This window comes from Chionomys nivalis, chromosome 8, assembly GCF_950005125.1.
Source record: "Chionomys nivalis chromosome 8, mChiNiv1.1, whole genome shotgun sequence".
Lineage (NCBI taxonomy): Eukaryota > Metazoa > Chordata > Mammalia > Rodentia > Cricetidae > Chionomys > Chionomys nivalis.
The window spans coordinates 44375031-44397258 of record NC_080093.1 but is presented as its reverse complement, the minus strand read 5'-3'; the positions used below and the strand labels follow the sequence as shown (position 1 = coordinate 44397258).

At 46.6% G+C, this 22228-nt stretch overlaps 1 protein-coding gene across 3 annotated transcripts in view; it reads right to left on the bottom strand.

The window, feature by feature from the left end:
- Positions 1-79: 79 nt before the first annotated feature.
- Dtx4 (deltex E3 ubiquitin ligase 4) overlaps positions 80-22228 on the bottom strand; it is a 36407-nt gene continuing 14258 nt past the window's right edge. For all 3 annotated transcript variants that reach the window (XM_057777254.1, XM_057777253.1, XM_057777255.1), the window contains exons 3-9: positions 21517-21578; positions 20231-20392; positions 18091-18152; positions 17055-17207; positions 12801-12962; positions 7733-7822; positions 80-4606 (exon numbers count right to left, since the gene is read on the bottom strand). In XM_057777254.1, the coding sequence (XP_057633237.1) occupies positions 4373-4606; positions 7733-7822; positions 12801-12962; positions 17055-17207; positions 18091-18152; positions 20231-20392; positions 21517-21578 (925 nt within the window). In that variant the 3' untranslated portion in view covers positions 80-4372. The remainder of the gene's footprint in view (positions 4607-7732; positions 7823-12800; positions 12963-17054; positions 17208-18090; positions 18153-20230; positions 20393-21516; positions 21579-22228) is intronic.

Sequence of the window (22228 nt, the reverse complement as noted above, 5' to 3'; positions counted from 1 at the left end):
CAACCTTCTGTTTGGGTGCTCATCTGTATGAAGCCAGAATGTTGGGGTTCAAGCCACTTCACGAAGCCCTGGGTGGGGCTCTGGGGTTCCGCTGGGTTCTGACTTTCTAAGGCTGGGGTCTATATAAACACCAGGGCTGGTTTCTGAGAAAGTCACACTCCATAAGATTTCAGAGATGGAGCCACAGTTTGGTGACAAAGGAGGCTGGACAGTTGATTCTAATTTTTGTGTTCCTGTGATTACTCGGATGCTTAATAATAATTATTTGAGAAAAAAACTGCCTGACAGTGAAAGTCAGTGTTCAGGAACAAGAAGACTGTTCAGTAAAGTGCTTGCTATTCAATCATGAGAATCTGAGTATATCCCCAACATCCATGTAAAAGATGCATGATGGTGCCGGGTGGTGGTGGCACATGCCTTTAATCACAGCACTCGGGAGGCAGAGGCAGGCAGATCTCTGTGAGTTCGAGACCAGCCTGGTCTACAAGAGCTAGTTCCAGGAGAGGCTCCGAAAGAAAGAAAGAGAGAGAGAGAGAGAGAGAGAGAGAGAGAGAGAGAGAGAGAGAAGATGCATGACTCTGTAGCCCCAGAACTGGCAGGTAGGGACAGGTGACTCTTGGGGCTCACTGGTCAGCCAAACTATTCCAGCCAAAACGGTCATTTCCAGATGCACTGAGAGAACCCTCCTTCAAATTATAAGGCAGAAGACAGAAGAAGATATCTAATGTCAACCTTTGACCTCAGTATGTGAGTTCCAGCACACCTTCACACACAAATGCATCCCCCACCGCAGACACACAAGCATCTTCTCTCTCACACGTGCATCCCCTGACACATATGCACTCTCACATAATCCTCTCTCACACACACATCCATCCCCTCACACATATGTACTCCCCACATACAACCCCTCACACACAGGAAGCCAATGTCCATTTTCTGAATAACCTCCCCCCATCCAAAGTTCATACACTCATTTCCCTTGCCATGTGGTTTGTCTCTTTGAGAGGAGCCTAGAGTCAAGCCAGGTCAAATGTGTGGGTAGAAGGGCTGTGGAAAGTTTTAGAAAATAAAGGGGTTTTCCCTTTATCTAACTAGTCGGACTGAGGTTGCTCACACATAGAGGAAGTAACCCACATGCTTCTGAGACAGGTGCCAAAGCACTTCTACAAAAGCAGGCCCTTCAGAGTAACCACAGTTTGTGCTTGTTCATGTGCAGTTTATTGTTCTGCAATACACCTCATGAGCACCAGGGGGCGATGTCCTCTCGTAGAGCTACACCAAGAACTTAAAAGCACAGCAGTTACAAACAGAACACCTGACCTCTGGACATTCACCAGCCCTCTCCCGGAAACCCCCACTGAGATATAAGTGACCACCAACAAGCAAAGGGGGCAGTGATTATTTCTTGAGCCAAGGCAGCTTTCTCTCCACCCTCTCATGCACACAACAGTGCAATACCAGGGCTGGTAACTTTTGACCAAGTTTAAAACCACAGAGAAGTCTGAGTCTTACGAAAGGAGAGGGGAATGGAACACAAAGGCACAGACAACCACAGATATAACACAGAACTGCAAGAGATCAGCGTCTCATGAGGTGTGACAAATCCCACTTGCCATCCCTGGAGTTCCAGGCAGGGAGAACATAGCTGCTGGTGCTGAGACTGTGAAAGGAAAAGCATGGGGTCCCCTGCTTGGCCCAGCAGAGCACATTGGAGCTTTTCTCGGGGTAAAAACTGTAGTCAATGTAGCTGGTGCCCATGACATAATCTCATTGAAATCCATTCTGTATCTTTTTAGGTTGGCATAAGAGAAAGAACATGGTAAAAGCAATCGCTTTGACTGACAGTACACTATTGAGATTTCCAAGTTTCCTTCAGCCCAGAAAGTTGAAAGATGAGGGTGAGGTAGCCCTTCAGAGCAAAAGCAAATGAAGCACAGCCATTCCAAAGTCCCCTGCAGGAATTCTTGAAGGCATGAAGACTAACTCTCATTTCCCCCCCTAGAACAATCGCTCCCTTAGAAGTCCTCTTGGGTTCTCTTTCTTCTGCCTTGTGCTACCCCTCTGCTCTGCCTTGTGAGAACATCCCCCACTGCCCAATTCCACAGTCAGAGCCTGTTTCCATCTCTTTGCTTCCCACTGCCTCATTTTCCTACCCATGGACTCCCATCTATCTTCCTATCCCTGCTGCCAAGAAGCAGGGCAGTTAGGGACCAAGGGCACTGAAGGCAAAAATGACTACATAAGCCCTGAATGAGGCTCTGATAATTTCTGAAATATGTTAACCTGATAAAAGGCATGGGTGTGACTTTAAATTCCATGAGCTATGTCTTCCATTTAGTTCTGATGCTTCTTTCTCTATTGTGGCAGAAACTTTCCCCAAGCTCAGTGAATTCAACAGTCTCCTTCATGGTCTTCTAGTAAGACAAAATGGCCTCCCACTGATAGAAGGCCTTGGAATAAGATGGCCAAACACTTCCCCTACCTCAGCTCCCCCTAGTGGGAAGCAATTACAGTTCCATTAGCCATTTGTAGAGTGAAAGAAAACTCAGTACCAGTATGTTCCAGGGAACTGGACTGATTCTCCTGGCCACAGCCTTATCAACAATGCTGGAGGCCCCAAAGGAGGTATGTCTGGAGCAGGGTGTTGTGAAAGTGTGGACTCCAGTTACAACTTAAGTACCACTGTGGAAGCTTGCTTTATTCCTCTCTCTGTTTCTTCTTCAAGCCTCAAAACCTTTCAAATCTTACGAGTTATATATGAATATATATACATATATTTGATGTATATACGTATATATATATACACATATACATATACACATCAAATCCACAACATGAGTTATATAAATTCGAATTAGTATTCAGAGGAACTTTCCCCAAACACAGTTCACAGAACCCACTTCCAAGGAGGACACTGATTTCCCTTTTTGATTCTTCATTCTCTCTCACCAGATACCTAGTCCATTCTTTAATGGAGTCAAAGGTGAGAAGATGTTGGGGACAGACTGGATCTTGGGACAACACCCAGATGCTGGTTAGAGAAGACTCCAATGTGTTCCCAACCATGCTAGGAATGAACTAAAGAGGTTCCCACCACAATGCTTTTGGTCAACCTGTATTAGATGGGAGCTGAAGAAGAGGACCAGTAGCATCTCTGGCCTTGAATTAGCAAATCTGCATGGAGATGAATTGAGCTCTTATAGAAACAAGACTGGATGGAGGTTGGCTCTGATCTAATATTAATAAGAAAGAGAAGGGTCAATCTAGCTCTTGCATCAACACATCTTTCCATGTGCAGGTCTGTGCACATCAGGGGGCAAGTTTATCATGAGATGGGCTGGTAAAGGATGGGAAAACTCAAAGGAGGGGCCACACCTTCACGTTGGATCCCCAACAGAACTGGGATTTGATCTGTGAAAGAGAACTCGGAGACATGATGGGACTTTCCCAACAACCTAGCCCAGTGATGCACACACACCCACACAAACATATGTGCCTACACAGACAACACAGAGACCAGTATGGGCTCCAACTCACAGTGACTTGATGAAACTGAGCTGGTTCTGAGATGAGTTGGGAAGAAGGCTGTGGGCTCCCCTCCCTGAGGATAGTACAGATGCTCAGTGGGATGCAGGCTCTGGTTTGATCAGACAGGGGCTGGAAACAGCATCACACGATGCCACCCCAGAGAGCAATCCCTGAGTCCTTCCATCCACGTGAGAGAACCAGATGCCTATGAACAGGTCAATGGCAGGAGGAAGAAGAGGGCAGGGCCCAGAGAAGCCAGGGACTACACTGAGAGCTGAACATGCTCCCAGAGGCTTTTGACTCTGGCCCTCTTAGCATGAATCACATCCTTTAACCTACACCAAGACATCCAGTTTCTGATGTCACCGCAGTCTATACCTCTCCCCAGTCTTGCACAGTGAGAGCTCCCTCACTCCAGTGGAGGAAAAAACAAAAGCAGAAACTCTGCTATCAAAGCAGAGAGGAAGCAGCAAGAAGCCAGCTGAGGCACGGGATCTCAGCTTCACAAGGCCAGGGTATGGGGTGCCTCGACACTGCCCATACCTTAAGTGTGCTGACCACATCCCCTACTTAGGGGAAAAAAAGAGATGCAGGTTCTTGCCTTCCCGGCACTGAAAACTCCATGGGGGCAAAGGGGGGTGGCCCTCATCCCACATCCTGTTTGTACTGGATAAAGTTTATGAATGGCATCACCTTAATCTAGTTCCTTCTGTGACCAAGAGGGGTGTGAGGTGGAGACAGAACAAGAAAGAAAACAAGGGAGTCAGGAGGCATGGCATCAACTTCCATGGGACTCTCTTCACTTCCTGCCATGTAGTCCCCCAGTTCCCCCCGCCCCACCTCAGTCTTTTTCCTGGGCAGTGCTATCTTCGGAGATACCCTGGGCAGCTAGTTCAGCCAGCACATTATCCAGGTAATTGGCATCTGGGTAGCCATGGCCAGTGAGATTAGAGCCAAACTCTGTCTTGTGGTGCACCTCATTCCAGACAACAGTGTCGGACTCGCCCGTGGTGCTGGAGGTTCCAATGGCAAAGATGAGACGGCGATCCCAGGCCACCAGAAGCAGCTTCAGAACCTAGGGCAACAGAGTGGAGAGACCACAGGCAGTTGTTCCGTATTGGTCTTCAGATGGTGGATTCATCCCAACGTCCCCAACCGCCCTTGTCCCTTCATTGTGATGTTCTAAGTAACCCAGAAGAAGAGAAAGAGATTTGAAGTTGGAATCTGGGCATTCTATAGTGAATCTCAGTTTTGTCACTTTCTGACAACTTCAAACATCTTTCTGAGCTTTAATTTGTTTATCTATAAAATGCCAATAGGATCACCCACCCCAAAGATTGTGTGCATGTGTGGCGTAAGCATATGCACATGTGTGGGAACATGCAACTGTATATGTGTGCACTCAGAAACCACCGGAAGAGCTGTGTTTTACTGGAGGGCTCTCCACCCATTTTCTTTTTTGGGACAGGGTCTCTTACTGAACCATTAGGAAGGAACAAAAAGTATGGGGCAGCTGCAAAAACCCGCAACAAAGCCCAAGTTTAGGACCATGGAGCTGTGGCGCTGACTAAAATAGTATTGCTAAAGGACTAGGTGAGAGGAGATGGTTTACATGCATCCCGTACGGTGGGGACTTAGGTTAAGTCAAGACAAGTGTTCCTTGTAAAGAAGACAGGGAAAGGCCATTGAAGCATCATGTGCTGCTTGAAAAATTAACTACTTTTAAACAAAGGCGCGTTATGCCAGAAACTGTTTTGGGATAACTGACATGGTGTCAAGAAGAAAAAAATGAGGCAGCCTTCTGTAGGATTAGCAGAGGAGTAAGAGGCTGGGGAAGGCAATGCAGGGAGGAATGAGCTGTATTTGGTCACTGAAAGCAAGAATTCAAGATAGTGACTGTGCACAGCCTGGCTTCCAAGGGTTTGAGGTCTGCCGTTACACAAAGAGGAAGGTCTAGAAAGAGGGTAGCCCTCAGCCACGCGGGTGTACTCTGGTGCTTGTTTGAGACAATATCACGCATCCCTGCATGGCCTCAAACTTAACAGGTTCAGCACTGAGACTACAGGCAAGTGTAAGGTGCTCGGTTATAAGTGCTGAGGATGAAAGCCAGGGTTGCCCACATTCTAGGCAAGTATTCCACCCCCTGAACCACACTCCCAGCCCATGACTGCAGTCTTAACAGCAGACTTTACAGACATTCAGCTGCAGATCTCAGGCTGAGGCACAGAAATTTGTCTCTTGATGGAGAACAGTTGCCTCCTTAATTCTCACTCTCAGTTTGAGGACAGGGCTCTCGTGCATCTTTCTTGGTGTTGTCCTTGTTACAAACTGTTCTTTTCCTCGTTGGAAGGACAGAACATATCCACAGCCTGCGACACTGAAGCAGTATGAAAAGACAGGGCGTATTATGAGACAGAAGAGGGAAATGGAAGCCTCCACTTTGGAGTCGGGTTGAAACCTCTGGGCAGCTGAGAATGAATAATTCCAGGACAATTTACATTGGGTGTAAAGGCTGCACACACAGAGATATTTCTTTTACACAGGCATATTTTCAAATAAGAATTTTAAAATAGCAATAAGCCAGAATTAAGGGGTGGATGTACACAAGCTTGAGCAGGAATCTTCCTATTTTCTGGGGCTCTCAAACTGCTCATTTTGTTTACTGTGAAGACATCTCGCCTTCTTGTATCCCTGTGGTCTAGCGTTTTCCTTATCAATTGGAATCCTGTCAGAGGTCCTGTAGGACCACTCCATGGTCTCATTTACATTTCTTGGAAACTCTTCAGTATGGCTTCCAAAACAGGAAGACACATGGGGAGTCTGGGGGTAAGTGCTTATGCACCCCCTAAATTCATGTGAACTTCTCATCACCACCTCCAAAGTAAGCATTAGAATATGGAGCTTTTTGAGGTTCATTAAGTCACAAAAATTAATGCCAATGAATGAGATCAACACTCTAATAAAAAGGGACTGGGAAGAGAATTTTTGCCCTCTCTCCCTGTTGAGGACATGGAGAGAAGAGGCTTTGTCTATGAGCAGGAAGTGAACCTTTGCCAGATTCTGACTCTGCCAGCACCTTGATCTTGGACCTCCTAGACCCCAGTACTACAGAAATAAACATCTGCTGTTTATGAACCACTCTATGGTCTGTGGCAGTTTGCTGGAACTCAAACATGCTTGCATATGCTCAAACTTTAAACCCACCACAGCAACATAGCCATTAACACTCGAAATGTAGAAAGACAGACATGTGTTGAGTAGGCTGACTAAAAACCCATGCCTCTTACATTTCCCCAATACATCCCCAAGACTAATGTTCTTAGCCCTCTTGACATCAGGAAAGACTCTGAAATCCAGTCCTTCCAACTAAAATATTGAGAAGTCTTGATGATGAATTACAAGGAATCCAGAAAACCAACAAAATAATTTCCCACCAACAAAGATCCCAGAACACTCTGCTCATGCTTTCAGGAGTGCTCAGATTAGATCAACCAGGTTTCCCGAGAAGATGAAATAGGTTCCAGTTCTGAGTTTCTGTTATGCTCTTAGGAGTTAACACTAGTGTTTCCCCAGGACCAGCTTTAAACAGCAGGGCTCTAGATAAAGATCCTAACATAGGTGAATTATTGCCAGTTTTACTCAGAGGAGAGAAGAAACCATTCCACTCCCAACTATCTGCAAAAGTATTCTAATCAGGCTGGTGAGATGGCTCAGTGGGTGAAAGCACTATGCAAGCCTGATGACCTGAGTTTGAATCCCCAGAACCCACGTTAAAAGCTGGATGCAGTGGTTCACATCATAATCCCTGCATTGCTGTGGAGAGATGGGTGGTAGCGACAGAAGAATCACCTGGAAGCTTTCAGGCCAGGTAGTCTGGAGTAGGCGATGCAGCAGCAAGAAACAAGAGAGGCCCTGCCTCAAAGCACAAGGTGAGAACTAGCTCCTGAAAGCTGTCCTTGGACTTCCACATGCACACTGTGGAATATGCGTGTCTGCAATCCCACAGATATCATACACATGTAACACACACACACACAGAGATTTTAAAAAATCAAATAAAACATCCTAATGATACCAATTCTTACCTATGGTTTACTCCAATATGACCTCATTACAGCATATACACAGTTAAACCAGGTCCCTCTTCTCTGTGCATTGCAGAAACAAAATCAATCCCCATCCCTACTATAGAACATCTTACTTTTCTCCCTTTCTCGCTGTCTGGAAGGTAACAATGTCGTGGGAAGCCACGGGCGCTGAAGCTCTTCCCAGGATTTGGATGTTCTGGTCCCTGAAAGCAGAAAGAAAACAAAGGCATCTTGCAAAACGTTTCTGATGAGAAGCTAGTTCAGGCTTGGTGGGACAATAACAAGAGCCACAGAGTTCAGGCAGAGGACAACCCCCCCCACCCCCAAAATAATAATAACAAATTAAAAAAAAAATGCTCAGTCTAAGTTGTCACACATCATGCGACCTGAGTTTGGCCCGCAGCGGCTAGCTCCCTGCTGGACAACATGGAATTCCCCTTTGGCAGGACTGATTTGGAGCACTCCCTTAAGGGGTGCTGCCCAGCGAGTTTGGGGCCCATCTTCAGAAAGAGCACAGGAAATTTTATCAGCATCAGTACCAATACCATCTATTCTACTGTTTTTTGAATAGTGAAGACCACAGCCCACAGAAGCATGTTACTGCCTTTGCCCAAACTGACTTAATCCTATGTCTTCTAAGGCAGGTGCACCGGACTTTCAAACCAATTACTCAAAATAATAAAGTTCTCTGAGCTACAAGCCATGCGGTCAGAGTTTTTCCCATGATCTTCTCCTTGGTCTTCATGGTGTTGCTTCCTTATTCAACAACATCGAGTGCAATGTTCAGGACCGAAAATCTTGAGGCACTTAAACTATCATCACCCAATACTTTATTATGCAAGTCATCTCGGGACACCGACTGGGAAAGACATGAACAGAGAACGGAGTCTGAACCCAGACGCCAGGGTACTCTTGCTGGAATTTGGCCTCCTTTGCGCCTTGTGGGCAGCTGTGGCGTGTGAGAGACGATGAGGTTGTCAGAGGGGATGAATGCCTTTCTTCGGAGAGTTCTCGTCTTGCTCTCAGGGGACTGACCGATGTGAAAGCAGGCTGCTTACAAAGCAAGGCGGCTCCTTGTGTCCTCTTCGGAACACATCTGCTGTCTATTTGCTCCCATTTGCCCAATGCTACCAGGCACAACTTCTGGACTTCCCATGATCTAGAACCATGAGTTACATTAACCTCTTTAAAAAAAAAAAGTAATCACTCAGCTCAGAGATTCTGTTATAGCTACAGCAAAAAAGAACAAGGTAAGAGGCTTCCCAATTAGTGTCTGTCTGAGTCTCATTTTTGTTAATATGGCAAAATATCCCGACCAAAGAACTTAAGGGAAAGGGGGCTTATTTGGCTCACAATTACAGGTTACAGTCCATCCTTGTGGGAGAGTCAAAGTAGCGAGAACTTGAAGCACGCAGTCACAATGACCCACAGTCAAGAGCACAGAGCAATAACATAATACATGCACAGCAGTCTCACCCCCTCTGCTCTTCTGCATGACAGAGCCCCCTTTCCTAGGGAATGACATTACTCACAGTGGGCAGGTCTTCCCACCTCAACTAATGCAATCGAGAAAATCCCCCACAGGCACATCTATAAACCAAACCAATCTCTACAGTCCCTCACAGGATTCTCTTGCTGGGTGATTCTAAATTGTGCGACACTGACAGAGCTATCACAGGGCCCATCAGAGTCACTGGTCCCTTCGAGAAGTTTACGGAGGTTGATATGACAACTTTCCACCTATACACATGCCCGTCTATCATTTCCGAACATTCCTGACCCCTTGGAGGTAGAATCTTACTTAAAGCTCACTGTGAGTGCAAGCCACACAATACTGACAGTGCTACACAGCTGTTGGCACACGCCCTCCCGCAGATCGATAAACGCCTGCCAGCTGGGTATTGGGTGAGCAAATGAATGAAATTAAACTCACTGGCTCAGAAAAAGGAGAGGGGCTGTCGGGGGGGGGGGAAGGATTTTGGTAGTCGAAAGGGAGGGGTGTGAGGGCAACAGGGATTGAAAATGCTCAAGCTCAGTGTGCACATGTATAAAAGATGCCAAAGAGTAAAAACACTAAAAATTTTTAAAGTATGTTTTTATTTATTGCTTTGGAATGCTGTATCTGTATACAGTTTATTTTGATCATACAAAAAAAAATGTTAAAAGATAAACAAATGTCACTGTGAGCCAAAGGAAGCAGTGAAGTTCCTTCGGAGTAAAAGAGTCTGACAGACATGACTTCACATTCAGAATAAATCTCTACAAATGAGCAGCATTCCCACGGCCACACTCCTCTAAGGTAGGCTTCCTCACTGAGGGACCAAGCCTGACCACAGACAGCTCTAGTTGCTTCTCTGATGCCTGGGGCTGCTGCGTGTGTGTCCAGCTCAGCCTGAGTGGCACTGACCCAGTAAGGCTGTGCAGTCTGGGCCTGTCGCCAGGTAAAGCAGTCACGACTCTGCCTCAGCCGGGCCCAAAGCTTCTCCCAAAGGGACTCACTTTCTGCAGTGAAAGTGGAGCTTGAAGATCTCAGCTCAGCGAAGCCCAAGCCCGCACTGTCCCTGAAGCCTTCAAGGGACACAACACTGAACATCTTGCCACTGACTCAGTAGTGAGTTTGCAGAGCATCTGACCGTTTAGAGATTATTTCCTCTCACAAGCCAGAGTGTTACTGGAGGTGCTGGGGCCCTGAATAGGCAGCACTGGCCCCTCTGCAGAGGCTTTCTCTCTCCCTTGATTCTGGATACTTAAAAGTGTGGCATTCTCAATGGATGCCCCACCTCCTTGACCTTTTGACCCCTGCTGGGCTTTTTTCATTTTCTTTTTAGTGTGTGTGTGTGTGTGTGTGTGTGTGTGTGTGTGTTCCACGGTGTATGGAGGTCAGAGGGCAACTTGCAGGAGTCAGCTCTTTCCTTCCACTCATGGATTTCAGGGACTGAACTTGGTTTATCGGGACTGGCTCTCGGTAGTCAGGACTGGCAGCAAGCATCCTTACAAGTGAGCCATCTTGCCAGCCCACTCCCACATATCCATTCTTCCCTACCACTCCGGCAGCTGCCCCAGAATCATTCTGTAAGTCTCTCCTGAACAATAGCCAACCACAGCTTGCTTTCTTACGCTGCTGGCCCTCCCCTTACGGGGGAGCCTGAAATGTTGCAGTGGTCTTATTTCTTCTCATCTCCTGTTCTTAACTCACACTGGCCTCTTAAAGCATAATGCCAACTAATGATGCACAATTAATAAAAACTCACAGAGAGAAATTGGGGTTCAGCCTGAAGATCCAGAAAGCAAAGCAGCTAGCCACTGGCTCTTACCTCAACCTCAGTGGTGATCCAGAATGAGAATATGACTTAGAGCTGTCTCCTCCTGCCTCATAATCCTCTCTAGTTCTGGGATTAAAGGTGTGCACCACTAGGATTAAAGGCATGCACTGCCCGGTTTCTATGGTAACTAGTGCAGATAACTGGGATTGAAGGTGTGTGTTACCACCGCCTGGCTGTAAGACTGACCAGTGTGGCTGTTTTACCCCTGATCCCCAGGCAAGATTTATTTATTAAATACAATTGAAATGCCACTACAAATTTACATGATGCTTCATAACCCTAATCATACAAGCAGTCTCCAGGGGCTCCTCATAGCGAGTCTCCGTGTGTGGCCCTCACATTTAAGGCCTTTCGTGACCTGTCCCCTACAACTTCATCAGGTTCCTTCTTCCCTGCCTTTCATAAGTCTCAGTTCCCAACCTCCTGAGTATATTCTACTGTTCATAAACATGCAGTTTTTCTCAACAGTTGTTACCTCCTCCAGATAAAAATCGACAGAGTACAGATGCAGACAATTCTTTGTCTTTCATGGCTTCACTAGAGAGTGCCCTGCACCAGAAAGTTTCCTCCCAGCTTCCAGAGAGACCACACATAAGCACCTCTTCCTCACCCTAACATCTCAGCCAATCAGAGAGCAGGAAGCCAGTCCTGCGCCCTTTAGTACTAGTGGGTCCTGAGATGTGCACTCACATAGATCTCCCCCACTTGGCTCTCTGCCTAGCAGATTCCCAGCAGTAGAGATGAAAAAAAACACAGGCAGCTGAAAGACAGGAAGTGGGACCCGGGGTCATAAGACTTTGAAGCCCCGCACCCCCCACCCCCATCTGTGTCACTTTCATCAGTGGTGCAGATCCGTCTCTGCTCTCCAGATCAGAAGGGAGAGGATACTATCTTGCTCCTGGCTCCCACGTGCCCCGGGGAAGATGCGTGTTTTGTGAACTATCACACTTCCCTGCTTTACTTCCTCATGACATTACATTGGAAGCACTTTGTCATGTATTTGTTTACCGTCCTCCTGGCCTCCTGGCCACTGGCTTCAAAGGATCAAAGGCTGAACCAATTCTAACACTGTTTCAGCTGTACCTAACACACCTGGGCGTAACCCACAAGCAAACATTGTCAGGCAAAAGACAAGCAGGAAGACATAGGTGGGAGTGAGAGAGGGTGAGCTAAGCAATGTTTGCTAAGGGATGAGTCCGGTCTGCTCCCAAGAACACCGAGGAAAGGCTCCACTGTATGAGGGAAGGGCCACATCGCACTGACTCATGGGATTATTACCCAGAATGTTCCTGAACCAGAGAGGAAAGAGATGCCACCAAAGACAAAGCCCAGCACAACCATCATTTTTTTTTAATGCAAATAACTGTTTGATCAAGAAATTCTGCTTCCAGGAAATTATCCTACAGACGTGGCCACAGCGTACTAGGTTATTAGTGATAGCATTATCTGCTGTAGCGGAAGACCACAATCTAAACAGCGAGTGGAGATGTTGAAATAAATTATATATACACTGGATTATTACACAGACATAAGAAAGAATGAGGACATTTTGTATGAACACAGAAAAAAAAAATCTAAAGTCCATATTGTTAGCTGAAAGAGGCAGAGTGTGAAACAATGCACCTAAATGTAGCTCTTTGTGCAAATACGGGAGGGGAGGATGTGGTCTGCACTGAGTATATACAAAGAATGCTGGAAGGATACAGAAAATTAAGAACAATGGTGGTGAAGGGGGAGCCAGGGGGGTGAGACGCAGGGCCGGGACAAGGATGGGAAGGAGGTTTTTTCTAGTATAACATTTTACCCACAAACACTCAAAGTTGCAATCATAAACGGCACCATCCAAGGGTGGACTCACCTGAATGCCAGGTGGGATACTGTAGATAATTCGGATGGTCTTGCAGTCCGGGTGGCCAGGCAAGGAGTGTGGGATGAGGTGGTACTCCATCTTCCCTGGAGGCTGGGTGCCTGTCTTGACACCATAAATGGTCTTACATGTTGGACACTGCAAACTCCCATCCTAAGGAAACAAGCTGCACTTTAGTCAAATTAGGAAACTGCTTCTGTCATGACCTTTCCTTCAGCCCCTTAAGGCACCAGAGACCAAGGTCTCAAGAGACAAAACTCACCCAATGGAGAACAGGCCTGAAGCCCTCTCAAGCTACCTAGGCCATTTTGGCTTTCTCTAAAATATAAGGAAGAAAATGGCACAAGCAGCTGAGGCGCACAGATGAGACACCGGTCCTTGAGAGGAAGCGCTAACCAGGTCAGGAAGCCTACACGGGGAATTGCGATTTAACTAATACCTATGTGGGTAGAACACATGGTAACTGCTTTAGAGCTGAGTTCCGGACTCACCCAGGAAACTGTGGGACCCCACATCAGGCCCACTGAGTCAGAACTGGCAGCCTAGAAGTGTAAAGGTTGAGAGTATGAATTCTAAAGTAAATCTTCCTAGATTTGAGTCTCAACTTTACCTTGTAGCCTTGGACAAGTTAATTTGTCTCCATTTCCTTGCAGAACAAGAAATATAAACTTCCTCTTTCACTGGGCTAATGAAAGTTAAGTGAGATACGTAGAGAAAATGTTTAGCCTATGTCATATTTAAATGCTATCAGTGTGCATATATCCATGGAGAGACTAATGCCTGGGTCCTGTGCTGGAAAAGAACAAAAGTGACTTTAAGGAAAATGGTTCTTGCTGGGCGGTGGTGGTGCACGCCTTTAATTCCAGCACTCAGGAGGCAGAGGCAGGTGGATCTCTGAGTTTGAGGCCAGCCTGGTCTACAGAGCTAGTTCTAGGAGAGCCAGAGAGGCACAGAGAAACCCTGTTTCAAGTAAATAAACAAAACAACAAAAAACAAAAACAAACAAACAAACACACACACACAAAAAAAAACAAGGCTCTTAGAAACAGTTATAAATTGGCTCCAGCGGGGAAGGAACTGAGATTCCCCCAGAGAAAAGGAAGTTGAGGGACATCAAGAGGGAAGTACTTGCCACCAGCAAGGGCCTGGGATTCCAGTGAAGTCCCTAAATCTCCCCAGTCTCTGCCCTACACCACACAGCAGGTCATGACAGGTTTGTCCCTCAAGGCTCATGGGTTAAGGAACTGGTTTCTCTCTGGGGAGCTTTTGTAGAGTGACTGGCTAGATTAAGTGGAAGGATGTGATGGCAGCCAGTAGGTGTGAAGGGCAGGAAGAAAGGGAGGTGAGGGAGGGAGGGAGAGAGGAGAACACACACAGAGGCTACATGATATCCCCAAGCAGGGCTTGCCCCAGTGACAGACTTCTTCCATTCACACCTCATGTGCTTGTGGCCATGGTTTGCCTCATCATAAACCCACAGCAAAGAATTCTGTCAACCACAGAAATGGTGAGTCAAAAGCAAACAACAAAAACTCAAAACAAAACCATTCCTTCATTTTCTGTTGTTTTCCCATGTATTTCTGTCATAGCCATAAAAACTGATTTGAGGACTGGAGAGATGGCTCAGAGGTTAAGAGCATTGCCTGTTCTTCCAAAGGTCCTGAGTTCAATTCCCAGCAACCACATGGTGGCTCACAACCATCTGTAACGAGGTCTGGTGCCCTCTTCTGGCCTGCAGGCATACACACAGACAGAATATTGTATACATAATAAATAAATAAATAAAAGCAAAACAAAACAAATAAACAAACAAAAAAACACTGGCTGTCTTCCAGAGGTCCTGAGTTCAATTCTCAGCATCTCACAGCCATCTATAATGGGATCTGGTGCCCTCTTCTGGACTGCAGGAGTACATGCAGACAGAAGACAGTATACATAATAAATCAATTTTTTTAAAAAAAAAACTGATTTGAATGTTGGTTGTGAAAACAGTAATGTAAACGGTTGTGGTTTCATAGCAGGATCTGGTGAAGAGTCACTTGGTAGGGCTGATAATAACCTGCAAGAGGTCCCAGGCAGCATAGGGAACTGTCAGGTTCCAAGAGAAGGCAGGGGAGTAACTGGGAAGGAAGCAAGCATGGGCAGCAAGCATGCATGCAGAACATGATGCTGGTCAGCTGGGGCCAAGGCCCTGGTGGACAGATACCTGGAGTCTTTAGGAATAAGGAGATGAGACACTCTCAGAGATATTTAGGCACGTTTCCATCAACGGTTGCTTTAAATAACAGTTAATATTCATAGTCACCACCCTCTGAAACCAGGGCCCCGCTTTCTCCATTAGCCTTAATTTGCTTTAAGGCCTAGGGCGAATGAGTCCATTCTCTCCCATGCTTCAATGTGCTTAAGAGAATAAAAATGCTTCAAAGTACTGTTGAGAGGGGGAGCAAAGGGCATGCTTGAGAAACATGTTTGGAGCCCTCCAGACATACATGAAGTGATTGGGCAGTCTGGGGAGAGTCATCCGAAGGGGAATGAATGTGCTAAGACACCCCAAAATCTCCAAAAGATCTCTGAAATGGTCAAGCTCTCATAAAAGATTTCAGCCCTGGGCTATGAAAGGGGACACGGACTCTTTCACTTCACCAATGACAAAGGACATCTGGACACCAAGCAAGATGACAAGGTTAGCCATCCAACCCTATGTAAAGATGAGAGGTGGAAATGAGAGCCATAATAAAACAGAGATAGCATTCTTAATAATAACAGTCATAACATCTGTGAAGTAGTCATTGCTCTGGAAGGATGGCACAGAAGGAAAGCAGCTTGTTTACAGTCACTGGGTTTGATCCCTAGAATGCCAGAAGTGGGGACATTCACTTGTAACCTGGTGCTGAAAAGATGGAGACAAGAGGATCCCTGGCACTTGGTGGCCAGCCACCCTAGCCTAATTCGTGAGCAACAAGACATCCTTGTCTCAAAAGAGGTAGGTAGTGTTCTAGAGATAACACCAGAGGGTGTCCTCCAGCCTCCTCATGTATATGTGAACACACACACACACACACGGGGCAGGGATCAGCTACTGTTTTATCCCCACTACACAAGACCCCTAAAAAATCCAGACATGTTCTTGGGTGAGTAAGAAGCTGAATGACACCATGGAAATCTCAGACTTGTGAGCTGATGAGTCCAGAGACATGAGTAGTTCTCAAACCCAAAAGAAGCGGGTGATGGTGGGTCCAGAATGCAAGAATGCAAGTCAATGACTTCAAATAGCCCAGGTACTGAAAAGGGAAAACTGTCACTTAGGGAAGCACCCACATATGTGAAACTATGGTGGGAGACAGTGGAAGAGGCCTAGCCTCATCCTCCAACAGTCGATGCTAGCAGCAGGGATTACCAGGTACACTGACAATGCCTTTGCTGGGACAATCGAAGTGTTTTGCCATTGTTCAAAGATGAATTTCAACTTAAGTCACTCGCATGAAGAATAAAAGCTATTGGGAGTCCACATACAGTGTCATAAATGAACAAATTCTCACTCTGGGTGCGGCACTGTGATGAAGGCCCCCTTTACTGATGGGAACCCACGTCACTCAGCTGTGGACCATTTTCCAAAGAATCTTCATGGACAAAGCTCACCTCTGCTAGACCACCATACATAAAACCCAAACAGGAGATGAGGAGACGCTTAGCCCAAAGGGAAAATGAAGACAGGTTTTGCAATGTGGGGGCTAATTAATCCTGAAAACAGCAAAGAAGAAAACCGGGAAAATGCTCATTCCTGTTGCCCTGATGGGAAGGTTAATCCTGCTTGTCGACCTGATGAGATTTAGATTTACCATGGAAACATACCTCTGGGCATGTCTGTGAGGGACATGTTTCTAGAATGTGCTGTAGCCATCTAAATGAGAACAGCTCCATTTTATGGGCGGAAGTTCTGAACTAGATAAAAAGGGGAATGTGAGCTGAGCACCAGCATTCGTCACTCTCTGCCTCCTACCTACACATGGACCAGCTCCTTCAAGCTCCTCCCACCACCACGACTTCCTCACCATAAGGCTGTCTTCAACTGTGAGACAAAATAAACCCTTACTTCTTTAAACTGCTTTTGCCAGAAGTTCGTCACAGCAATAAGTATCAAACATACCTGGAGTACCTGTTACATGATCTACACCATTTTACGGGAGAACAAGGACACCTAGGAACAAACCGTGGCTGACTTCCCCCGCCCCCGCAGACACTAACCTTGTTCCCATTGTTGTACATGGCCACCAGGCAGTAGATGTGGTAGATGTGGCCACACCTGGACAGCTTCCCCACCAAGTCAGGCTTGACTGTAGGTTGCGGGCCCTTGTAGCCAGACGGGGCTGTGAGGCGCTCCATACAGATGGTACAGTCCTGGAAGGTGAAGAACAGAGAGGCATCAACTCTTACCCAGCCAGGACAACCAGAGTATAATAGTTCCTGTATGATGGCAGGCATCAGACGAGTGGTTCACTCCTCTTCTAGAAAGTCCACAAATCAGGGATGCTGTGTTTGGTGTGTGTGTGGGGGGCGGGGGGAGTGTTTCTAAATATAGTGCTGTCTTGCTTTACACAACAGAGAAATTCCTCAAATAATTCTTATACCTGACAACTTGGGCTCACTGACTACATTAGAATCTTGATGCTACATTGCCCTTACTTGGTGTCTTCCAGCTGCTTGTCAAAAGATACCATGACAATCTTTGCTTACGCCGCATGTCTGTAAGGATATTATATTTCAAATTAGAGGGGGCTTGTATCTAAATAAATCTATGACTGTTGACTGTGGCAGGGAAAGCCTTTGCTGTGGGTTCTGTTCCAGGCCTCACAGGGTGCTTAGAAGTTTCTCTGGTTTCTACCACTAAATGTTAGCAACACACTCCCTACTCAATCGCCACAACCCAGGGAATCCCCACACAAGGCCACATGTTCCCTCAGGAGCAAGTCATTTCAGATGAGAATCACTGGTCTATATCAAATCCATTCTAAAGGGAGTTCACATGGCTTGGCACACTGTTTAGCTTAAACTCAGACAAGCAAGGAAGGCAGCTTAGAATCACTTAGAATTCTGCTAAATGGGGCAAGTTAAACCGTGGCTATAGCTGGAAACCTTGAACCTTGAAGTGATGGCATCAGCTAAATCTGTGCCAGCCAGGACTGAGAACACAGCATCTGCCACATCCTGCGGAACATGGGGACAGAGGACATGCACTTGGTGATTGAGAAAGTGAACCCTACCCTATGTCCCCTGAACTCACCTCTTCTGGGGGATGCCGGACCTTCTGCAGATATTTCTTTAACACTTCCTCTGGGGTTTTACCTATGGGGACAGGACAATCACTATGTCACCAAGACGGAGAAGATGGATCAACCAGCCTTGCCATTCTATGTTCTTCAGAGAGGAGAGTGAGGTGCAAGTTCAGAGAAAAGGGGGTGGGAGGAGCTGAGTTAGTAAAGTGTTTGTCTTGCAAGAATGAGGACCTACGTTTGGTCCCCAGAAACAAGATGAAAAAGCCAGTGTAGTGGAACATGCTTATAATTCCAGAGATAGGGAACTGAAGACAGGCAGACCTCTGGGGTTTGCTGACAGCCAGCAAACCAGCATAACTGGAAAGCCCCAAGCAAGTAAGAGACCCTATCTCAAAAACAAGGTAAATGGTATCTGAGGAATGATATTGAGGTTGACCTCTAGTCTCCTCCCTGCGCCCCCCCCCCAATACACACGAGAAAAGGAGGTCAAATTATTTTGCAATAGTTTAAGGAGTGTGAACAGAGGAGAGGTTGTCCCAGATCAATCCAAATGGCTTGAGGAGGGACAAGCTGCTCCTGTCTGTCTTGCCCTCCTCCCTTCCACTCTGTGACATGTCTATTTCAGTAAATCCACATTATAACTGAGATAAAACTATATTTCTCCTTCCTGATAATCAAGAAGCCTAGACTTGCCCAAATGATCCCTGGAGAAAACAGAAATGCAAACACTTTGCATCGCTCCACAAACACTAGAAGTCGGGTTGCATTTCTCTTACAACTCGTTAAGCCCTAGCTCAGCTGTATAACATGGTGTCACACTGAAATTATTTTTATGGGAAAGCAGGAAGTTATGACCCCCAGTTTCAGGACAATCCTCCCTGGCTTCAGATAGTGCTGCTGCTGCCAGCAGATGCAGCCCAGCAGTGGAGAGAGGTTAAGGCTCTGGGAAACATACTAAGGGCCACAGGAACTAAGGATCTTCAGGAGTTGGATTTGAGAAGTAAGCTGACCAACCCAAAGGCAGAGGATAGGTTTGCATGGGTCTACAAGTCATCACAGAGCAAAGAGATCCATGAAATCTCAGGCTACTCCCCTGATGTCTGCAAGCTGTTTTCTCACCCATAAAATAAGGACAATTGATAGCACCTACTGCAGCGGGTGCTTTGACGACTGAAGAGCTGATGTATGTACAGCCCGACAGCAATCGGCCAGCATAAGGAGACCGTATGTGCTATTAATAGTGCCAGGAAGAGGGCAGAAGTGTAAACTCCTACCCTGACCGACTGGACGAAGAACAAGGCACACGGGTTCACTGGAGCAGGGACATTGAAACAGACAGGGAAAGTGGAACAAGGGTTTGAGGAAGTTCAGCCAAAAACAGCCAAAAGCTGAGATGCAGGCCCTTCCCTACCAATGCCCTGCTTCTCTGGAAAGAATTGGGCTTCTATTAGTTGAGAGCCTGTTACCTGTTGCCAGACCCTGGGCTAAGTGCTACACACAGACATTCTGACTCAAATTTCACAGGAAGTTTGTATGATGGAGGTGTGGGAGGAGAAGTACATTATTTCATAACCAAGAGCAGCCAGCAGGACGATCAGCCACAGAATCAAGCCAGAGTCTCTGTGGTCAAGGAAGGCACCCTTTCCCTTAGTAGCTGGATTACAAACAGGACACAGAGATTTGTGAAGGAGAGTTCATTGGGCCTAAGGCCCAGAGAGACATAAGACAGTGGTTGCTTTTCTGTTTTCACGGGCACATTCCAGGATATACCTGCTGGCATTGGGCACTACAAAGACAAGAAAACAGTTGTACCCAGCTAGCTAGTGACAAAGTTAGGACTTCTTGATTAAGGGTTTCTGTTCTGACTCCAGCTTTGTGTCTCTTCTAACATACTGTCTTTGTACAACACTTCACGTCTTTATTTTTCTGTTACTGTTGCCTTTCATGTTTATGTGTCTCCAGGTAGTTCTTTCTGACCCAAGCAACCCACTTTGGTTGACTCATCAAAATCTACCAATGAGGCCTGCTTGGCAGAGGAGGAAGTGACAGCCCAGGGGAGTAAGCCATGACTTTGACCTTAGTGCAGACAGAGACAGGACTGGAAGCCCAGACTTTCACTCCATGTATCTAATCAAAAGAGGCCTATACCTTTCTTGGCCTGTTTTTTGGTGGTCTTGCGGCTTGTGTTAGAGACCCCTGGGATGGACTTTATTTCACTCTTGCTGACAGGGGGTGGGTGGAGGACCAGCTTTGGTGGCCGAGTGAGGCACACAGGCAATCCAGCTGCACTCATGAGGATCCCGGTGATTCCTGGAAGGGGCAGGGCAGGGGTGAGGAAGCGCTGAAGAATGTGGTCCCAAGATTCCCACACCCCCCCCTTCCCGTTTACCCACTCTTCTCCTCTTGAGCAGTTTTCCTAATTCATGTGTTCCCTATACACACATACACAGTTGTATGCACGCTTGGGTGTGTGGGTGGGTAAAGGCTGGAAGACTGCTTTGTAAGTTGTTCCTCAGAGGCCGACCATCTCACTTAAAAATTATGAATTAAATGTACTTTTGCTCTGACCCCCACCTCTTAACTCCCTCTCACTTGGTCTAAAAGCCTCGGTCCCACATTTGCATCTTTCTGTTTTGGGAATCACTAATTCTGATCAGGGACTTCTGTGTGACCGTGGGTACAGAACTATCCATTAGAGTTCAGTGGGGTGCATAACTGAGGGCAACAACTCCCCCTCCCCCAGAATCTATCAACAGCCACCTGTTCAACAGGGACATGCAGGGCTCTCTCTGTGGCCCTCCCCAGTCCACGCCTGACCAATGGCTAGCCCATTCTCATGCAGGCCCCATGTAGGCAGCCACAGCTAATGTAAGATCATAACTGAGCTGTCTGTACTAAACTGAGAAGGTAGAATTGTACAGCCTTTTCTCTATCTTCCACATCCATTCTTCTCACCCCTCCCCCCCTGCCCCATTCCATGATGTTCCTTGGACCTTAGAGAGGATGCTCACCTTGTTTCTTGAGTCAAGATATCATTGGCCTGGACCAGGGGACTGGCGGCCAGCAAACTCCAGGAATATGCTTATCTCTGCCTCTCAAGCAGTAGGATTATATGCACACATCACTATTCCCAAATTGCTTTTTTTTTTCTTTCTTTCTTTCTTTTTTTTTTTTTTCCAAAACCAGGGATTTTGGAATAAAAGTTCTGCCCTCATGCTTGCCTGTCAAACACTTTATTACATGAGCTATCCTCATAAAACCCCTGACATGCTCAGTTTTTAGCACCACCCCAAGTCTTCTTGTTCAACTCCTAAGTTCCCATTTTCTTCAGTTAGCATCCAAATTCTCTCCTCTTTATAAATGGGTGTCCATTAGCTATTCCATGACTGATGTTTCATCCTCAGCCAGTCCAGCCCGGGTCAGCTAGTTCTTACCTGCCAAGGCAGGGTTGACAGGGCTGGACCCATTCAAGTTCTTCACAGGCACAGTGGGGACCCTGTGGAAAGAAAGGGCATATGTAATATGGCTTTGACGAACATAACAAAATGAACCAGTGTTCAAACCTACCAAAGTGCACTAGGTTCTTCACACATCAGTGGGAAGTAAGAGGTTCAAAAGTGAACTCAGATCACAACACCCGCCACTTAGAATCTGAGAATGTAGAATGGGTCCAGTGAATGCCAGGGTTCCTGGTCCTGCGCTAGCTGCCAACACCTTTGCCCTAACTTCCTTGTCTTCTTCCAGTCTCTCCTGGGCGTTTTTTTACTCTCTGTTCTTGCTGATCCTAGTTCCTGCCAGTCACGCTCCTGCCTGAGAACCTTCATAAATGTCGGTTATTCTACCTAGATGTTCTTCTAAATTTCTGTCCATTTCCACTTACACTCAGCCTTGGCTAAAACAGACCTTTAGCCAAGATCAGAGCCATAACCCTTCCCCCAAAATGCATGCACCACAGGAATCTGCATTCCCCTGACCCCTTCTCCCCCCATCTGCCCGCGCCCCAACAAAGCTTCTCAGAGTGGAGATGCTGCAATCCCTGGTCCAGCACTTGGAAACCACTGCTTGAACAGATGTCACTTCTCCTTGTCCCAGAAACTTATAAACACAAGCTGAATCTCCTCTGCTCCCTGTCCTGTCCTCCCCAGC